Source organism: Fomitiporia mediterranea, assembly GCF_000271605.1.
Source record: "Fomitiporia mediterranea MF3/22 unplaced genomic scaffold FOMMEscaffold_13, whole genome shotgun sequence".
Taxonomy (NCBI): Eukaryota; Fungi; Basidiomycota; class Agaricomycetes; order Hymenochaetales; family Hymenochaetaceae; genus Fomitiporia; species Fomitiporia mediterranea.
In genome coordinates this window covers 629,480-636,229 of record NW_006760398.1, presented here as the reverse complement: position 1 = coordinate 636,229, position 6,750 = coordinate 629,480, and the positions used below count along the sequence as shown (strand labels likewise).

General features: G+C 43.7%; 4 protein-coding genes across 4 annotated transcripts; all 4 read right to left on the bottom strand.

Annotated features, from left to right (window-relative positions):
- Window positions 1-166: 166 nt before the first annotated feature.
- On the bottom strand, window positions 167-962 carry FOMMEDRAFT_160759 (uncharacterized protein; the record flags this gene model as incomplete). The annotated part of the gene is made up of 3 exons (XM_007270449.1): window positions 167-465; window positions 522-768; window positions 834-962. The coding sequence occupies 3 exons, from the start codon at window positions 960-962 to the stop codon at window positions 167-169; spliced, it is 675 nt and encodes a 224-aa protein (XP_007270511.1).
- A 23-nt stretch (window positions 963-985) lies between these two features.
- Window positions 986-1,748, bottom strand: FOMMEDRAFT_160758 (kinase-like protein; the record flags this gene model as incomplete). The annotated part of the gene is made up of 4 exons (XM_007270448.1): window positions 986-1,042; window positions 1,095-1,163; window positions 1,218-1,388; window positions 1,449-1,748. The coding sequence occupies 4 exons, from the start codon at window positions 1,746-1,748 to the stop codon at window positions 986-988; spliced, it is 597 nt and encodes a 198-aa protein (XP_007270510.1).
- An 811-nt stretch (window positions 1,749-2,559) lies between these two features.
- FOMMEDRAFT_160757 (uncharacterized protein) lies at window positions 2,560-3,423 on the bottom strand (the record flags this gene model as incomplete). Its single annotated transcript, XM_007270447.1, has 1 exon — window positions 2,560-3,423. The coding sequence occupies one exon, from the start codon at window positions 3,421-3,423 to the stop codon at window positions 2,560-2,562; it is 864 nt and encodes a 287-aa protein (XP_007270509.1).
- A 675-nt stretch (window positions 3,424-4,098) lies between these two features.
- FOMMEDRAFT_170527 (uncharacterized protein) lies at window positions 4,099-5,771 on the bottom strand. The gene is made up of 3 exons (XM_007270446.1): window positions 5,320-5,771; window positions 4,882-5,259; window positions 4,099-4,823 (listed from the first exon to the last, which is right to left on the bottom strand). The coding sequence occupies exons 1-3, from the start codon at window positions 5,543-5,545 to the stop codon at window positions 4,282-4,284; spliced, it is 1,146 nt and encodes a 381-aa protein (XP_007270508.1). The 5' UTR covers window positions 5,546-5,771; the 3' UTR covers window positions 4,099-4,281.
- Window positions 5,772-6,750: the final 979 nt, after the last annotated feature.

Below are 6,750 nucleotides of genomic sequence, written 5' to 3'. Positions count from 1 at the left end.
AAATGCCCCATGTGACTCACAATAAGTCTGATTCACACGTGATGGGAAATTATATGTCACGTGAATAATATCAGCTTTCAGAGTTAGCACACTCCATACCTGATGCTTTGGCAAGGTACATGATCCGAATACTCTTGTTATAGAGGATCTAATTGCACTGTAAAACTCAATCGGACGAGTTATCGTTAAAATATGCTTCGTCATAGTCGAGCTCAGCTTCTTCCTCTTCTTCATAACCAAATTCCTCATTAGCAAGGTACCCATATGCATTGTCATCAAAGTCGTATTCTTCATGTCGAGCTTCGGCTTCTCCATTTCCGAGCTCGATTGTGCCTTCATGTTGATCGAATGGATCGTCATCAGAAGCGGATGAGCTACTATCAGAATCGACGAAAGTTATTTGCATGCCTGCGTATGCCGGTTCTGACCCCTGTTGGTTCGATTGTGTCTGGGAAAGGTCACCAGCTAGACCCTTTAGCGTTGCAGTTTTGAATTCAGAAGAATTAAACCTTGATACTCACTTGTGGCATTGTTAATGACATTTGTGTGCTTAATCGAGCGAAGATCGTTCGTTACGCCTTCCATAGTAATTCGCCTTTCGGGAGGTGATATCCAACACTTTGCGCAGATCGTCCATGCGTGTTGTAAGAAAGGATGCCAATCGTCATACCCAGGAGGACAGGAAGGTAAGATGTGCTCTGTGATGGCACGCACCACGAGGGCGTCACTCCTCAAATGAGCGTACGGCAGTCCTCGCGCGAGTATCTCCTAGCAACAATACAAATTTTCTGTTATTCACAACTGAAAAAAGGGAAAAAAAACGTACAGCTCACATAAACAGTCATTCCAAATGCCCAGACATCCGTTTGCTTTGTATGACGACTGTCGCTGGAAAATTCGAGGAGTTCGTGTGCCATCCACCTCAAGGAACCTTTTATTCCTCCCGAGCTCACTGCTGCCATAGTGAGAGAAGCAGACAGCATCCTTAATATGCCAAAATCACAGATAACGGTTCTCCGTGATTACCAATCAGGATGTTGTCCTGAGAGAAAGCAATTAGTCGCCATAGGATTACTTTAAGAGAAGGGACGCACCGCTTTGAGATCAGAGTGCACAACGTCCTGCTCATGCAAGTAATTTACCGCATCAGCAATTTTGACTATCTGTTTCATTTTAGAAAGCTTTTCAAGGACGGCAGGAATTAGGATGAAGCTTACCATAGGTCCAACATCTTGCTGTGGGTGGCTCTGCAAATATTCCCGTACCGTCCCATTCTCCAGCCACTCCGAAATCACGAGCGGGTAAGCTCCTTCCAGCGCGAATCCTTGAAGCGGTAAAATATTGGGGTGATCAAGCTTTGACCATACATATAGCTCTTTTGCCAGAAGCTAGGATCAAACACGATGATACATTGGATACAATTCGAACTAAATTGTGCGAGTTTGTACCTTGTCGAACTCCCGTTCCTTCTGAATATGAACACGCATCCGCTTGATGGCGACTTTCAATTTTGGGACGGTGGCTAATCTATCGGATGGGTCTTTAGAAGCCTGCATAGAAATCGTGCCGACAAATACATCGCAGTATTCACCGTTTGCTTGCATGGCTGTAGTATCGTATTGGACACGGGCCACACGGCCAGTTAGATCAAGATGAGTAAGTTTTGTCAATGTTCTCTGGAGTGTGCTGTCGGTGTCATACTGTGTTGTCTGGCTCGCTCCGGCAACTTTTCCGTCCTCAGTTAACATGAAATTTAATGCAAACAAGAAACAAAATATGAGGATGTCACTGCTAGATTGCTGTGCGTGTGTGTAAACTTTAATAGTCTTTAAAGAAGTTGATGTCAACTTGGTGATGGCACGTGATCTCGGCCAATTTCATTCCTCACATCAGGCATTTCACAATTCCTTGCCTTAAAAAATACCTTACATAATGTTAAATATTATTTGTATTTTAATTTACCATTTTTGGTTGGTAGAAATTGTAAACAAAATACAAAATTTTCTTCAGACCAAAACTATAAATTATATTTTAGATAATTATTTCTATTTATTTAAAGATTTTGTAAATAGAAAAATATTAAAAGTAATTTATAGTTTTTGTCTTAAGAAAATTACAAATTTTGTTCACAATTTCTACTAACCAAAAATGGTAAACTAAATTACAAACAATGTTTAACATTATGTAAGTTATTTTTTAAGGCAAGGAATTGTGAAATGCCCCATGTGCCTCCCCGCCACTCTCCGTCTCCCTCGTTTCATAACAAGACTTGGTCTAACCAATGACCATTGGAAGTAACAGGCTCGAGGCGTATCATTTCTCTGGATGATTAACAAAGCCGTATCTCTCGGCCAACAGGGTTCAGTACTCGACGTTTTGTATAGCCGGTATAATCAGAACAAGAAACTATACAGTCAATTATTTCTGCTCCAGAACTCAAGTACGATCTCTGTATAAAGACAGACTACAGTCAAAGGACTTTAATCACTGTGATGAAATGTCACGCCTCTCATTTTCTACATTCCTCTCCCAGCACATTTGCTCCAGCAAGCCGCCTTGTTATGCACCCTTTTCCCTCCTCGTCGATTGGTCTGACTCGGCTTGAGCCCTCAAGCTTGCCATGCTTTCTAGTGGCGCGTTTAATCCGTCCTCTTGGGATCTCAGAGACCCGTTCTTACTTTTAACCTCCTCTGCTATTTGCTCCATCTGTTGAGTTTCATCTTCACACTGTACTTCGTTCTTCGACTCTTTCCGTCCAGTTTTACCTTTGACGGTCTTCTCTAACCCTGCTTTCTTGCTTTCTAACCTAGGAACATTGATGTTGTCATATTCAGTACAAAGTTCCGCCAGTCCGTCGATGTAGAGTCTCAATGTTTCCGCCGCTCTTCGACAAAGATCTACCGATGGCTCGTGTTCCAACAAGTAAAGACAGTGTTCCAAACATGTAATGATTGCCTTGTCCATTGCGACATCACGTTGATTTCTCGGTCTGTCATAGGGATTTTTGCCAAACTGGAAGTTCTTTTCCGCATCTGAAACAAACGATTTCTTTTCTTTCTTGAATTGCTCCAGTGACTTGCCGAATTTTCGTTCTGCTACTCTCTGTTTTTCCTTTGCTTCGCTCTTCTCTCTTGTTGACTTCGATCGTATATCACTTGAGCTGCTCGTCGCCTTCTCAGAGAATTCGGCTGCTTCATTATCCATCTGTTGAGCGGCAGTTTCTTTATCCGTAAGCGCTATGACCGCCTCATTTAACGCCATGTAAATATTTTCAATGCGCCTCTTTATTTCCTTTGTTCTACCAATTTTTATTCTCATTGAAGATATGCGGATATCGGCTTCATCTCGAGTGGCCTCAAAGACTTGCTCTGAATTTACTTTTCCAGGCCTGCTGTGAGATGTTCTAGACGTCGTTTTGCTCATGATTTGCTACAGAGGACAAATGATCTGGTGTTATCTTTGGCCAAAGATAAAGGACTCGGGGGAATGATAATTGTGATACCTAGGAACATGATATTTTATGCCGTTTTCAAGTTCCCGTGTGGCGAGAGCGTTTCATCGACGCCACCTGCTAATCGATTAGTTTAGTCGAATAGGTTATAGCTTGTTCGGTGCCACCGGCATATAAATAGGACCTATAAATTCGCAAAGTACAACCGTACTGTATGTAGTAATAACGAAAGCATTCGCTGCCAGTTACGACCTAGATGGATGCAATATTGATAGCGTCTGTCCAGCTTTAGTGATTTAATCGACTATGCCACACTCTTCGAGTTCCTCAGGAGGTAGTTCAACTAGCTGCATCGTGCTGAGAAGCACGACAGTAAGAATGTTGCATGGTTGAGTCGATTGCAAGGCGTATGCCCTGGTTCAGATCTGCACGTCGGATTTGTTAGACAATGGATATCCATAATTCAACTCCGAAACAAGAAGCAGCTACTTTCGTAAGCGCGGTCTGCTAATCTTGGATACTACTAACTAGAATCATCCTGTATCATAATTCAAGTGATCGTGGCGACCGTAGATTACAGCGCCGAGAAACTTCAAGCAACTTGCACCCTATTTGCGATACATATAACAAAAACCTACATATCACAGTGTCTATGAGACTGAACGTGCTGAACTCGTACGGACCAGAGAGAATAATGCATCCACCATTACGAACACATAGTAAACAAACGTGCTGGCCAAAAGGAGCGCGAAGGACTTTTAGAAGTGTGTAGAAGATTAGAGTGAGAATCGTAATCGCAATGAAAATCTGGCTTGGTAACAGATAAAAGGTTACCTTCTTGTCTCAGGGACAACTTCCATCATCCACCACTCCGAGTTATCACCGCCATAACAGAGCATGATGCCCGCAAAGAAATACTTCGATCCTAGGTAATCGACGCGCAACAACCCATCCTTCCGTGCTCGTTCGTACCCTATTGCGCGGGAACTTTCAACCTTCTCCACGCGTCTGTTGTACGCTCGCTTAGCTCGATCTGCGAGTACGGGGTTTACACTATCGCGGGCCCACTGCTTATTGTCGACAGTCACATGGAAGGTGTCACAGATACTCATAAGCACATCACCGACCGTGATGTATGCGCGTGATCTCGGCTGCACATAAGCAATCCAATCAGCGCATCCCTGAACTTGCACGTAGATGCGCATCTGTGTACGGTATGGCGAGCAAGCAGGTTGACGCAAGTCATCATGATTGAGATGTGTCCATTGTGAACCACGGACGAGCTTGCGCACGGATGTATATGGTAAACGAAGATCGAAGCGAACCAGTTGGTGAGAATCCATCGCCAGAAGTGGATTGACTGATGGCATGGCTGCACATGCATATAAAAATCAGAAAGCACGTAAAAATAACAGAGATGAGCTGCATACACGGATCTGGTAAACCTTGGGTCCCAATTTGAGCAGCGGCTAACGGGATTACAGGCTTGGCCGACTTCTTCGGAGCGCTAGCCGGCAACGGCCAGTTGACGTTCGCATTAGTCTCTAAGCGCTCTGTCGGTTTGCTTTCAGATGTTCTAAGAGGTCGTGAGCCGGACTGTGAAGTAGTTCTTTTTCGCGACATTCCAGGAGGGAGCGGCCAGTTCGCATTAAGCTCCAACTCGTCTTGCGGAATAGCACTTGTATTCCTAGTGCCCGAGGATCTCTTCGCCTGGGGTGTTGTCCGCAAAGGTTGTCTCGGTTGATTGGCTGGGAACGGCCAGTTACTGTTCTTCTCCCACTCGTCCCATCCAGCTGGAGGGCTGCTCCCTGGTTAGACACAAAATTCGTTAGGGGTAAAATTAAATTGATAGAGTAGTATATGCCAACCTTCTTCTGGAGGTGGAAGGTGGTAAAGATCTGGCTCTTGTTGAGTGCTGTACGTTGGTACAGGGCCAGCCGTCTCAAACGTGATCGGCTGGGGTGGCGTGTAAAACGTTTTGCCACGGATTGTGGTAGTCGAGCTAAAGTATCCTTCTGGTTGTTTACTGAAGTCCCGGTAAGTCCTTTGAGGCCTATCTGCTCTACGGGATTCGTATACAGGATACCATGACATGATTGGGACAGGCAAAAGTGGGGAAAGAGGGTGAAAAGTCGGGGAAGCTCTTTACACGGCTTCTAGATGAGATACTTATCAGACTGTGGAAAAAGTGCGGACCGTAGGAAATTCGAGTTGTCCTCGTGTAGTTGATAGAGTTGGAGTTTGCGCTTAATCTCGCCAGAGGACACTTGAGGCCCATGCACATCGATAGACGAACACGTTCAGCTAATATGTTCAGGGCAGGATGAAGACCTCCGAGACCTCCGAGAACAAAGCAAAGGGATGCATTAAGGCCAGAGACTTTTTTGAGTGTTTTGCTTTATGTTAAAAAGATGAGAAAGGCTCAACGAAGCCATCGAAAAAGAATTGAACTCACCATGGGTTCGTTTCGTCCCTGCCAATTTAGCCCTTATTGCTCGGGGTCTGCCGCTACACGTGCCAGACCTTGTCACGTGTGCTAGGAGCACCATAATAGGGACTGGCGCGGGTAGAGCTTACCGCGGTTTCGCACTGCGGATGATAATTTCCCACGGATACCATACCGCGGATGAAATTCTCACGGTTACCGCGGTTACTGCAGATCCGCAAAATACTACGAAGCTAACTTTGAAAGGTAGCAAGTTCTCACAATGACTTGTATGTAATTAGTGTAAAGCATCACATTTGTGACTAAAGTCACACCATCAAACACATTTAGTAATCCTTTTCTTTTTAACCGTGCTAAGCGTCCAACCGCGGTTTCTGCACCTGAGGGACATACTGTAAGGGGCCTAATTAGAGGGTGTACAAGACCCTTGTAGTCCCTCTAATTAGGTACCTTTTGAGCTTTTCTCCCTAACTATACTTAATACTAGACTTAAATAGTAAAAAAAATTCTAAGTCAAAATAAAATAAAATAAAATAAGTATGCTGAGTGCCCTATATGGCAACTGTGCCCTCCCCACCTGCCACACCTTGAGCTCACTGTCTCATACAGTGAGCACACACTTTCCTCTGTATCTTACTCAATTCTTAACCAAATTTCTTCATTATTCCTTTAAAATTAATGTAAATTTAGTTGGAACTCATTCATAACACAAATACAATGTTAAATGTATCAATTACTTGTGTATTTGTGTACTATTTGATAATAAAAAATACAAACAGTTTCCTCTGACTAAGATTTATGATACTCTAAACTCTTAATACTGTAATAATAGTAGAGCTTATATATCTACAGT

Bases quoted from the DNA above. Each gene is read 5' to 3' on its own strand.
- FOMMEDRAFT_170527 (XM_007270446.1), bottom strand. From the start codon at position 5,545: ATGTCATGGTATCCTGTATACGAATCCCGTAGAGCAGATAGGCCTCAA. The intron at 5,260-5,319 runs GTTGGCATATAC...GTGTCTAACCAG, and splicing joins CCTTCCACCTCCAGAAGAAG to GGAGCAGCCCTCCAGCTGGA. The intron at 4,824-4,881 runs GTATGCAGCTCA...ATGCATGTGCAG, and splicing joins CCAAGGTTTACCAGATCCGT to CCATGCCATCAGTCAATCCA.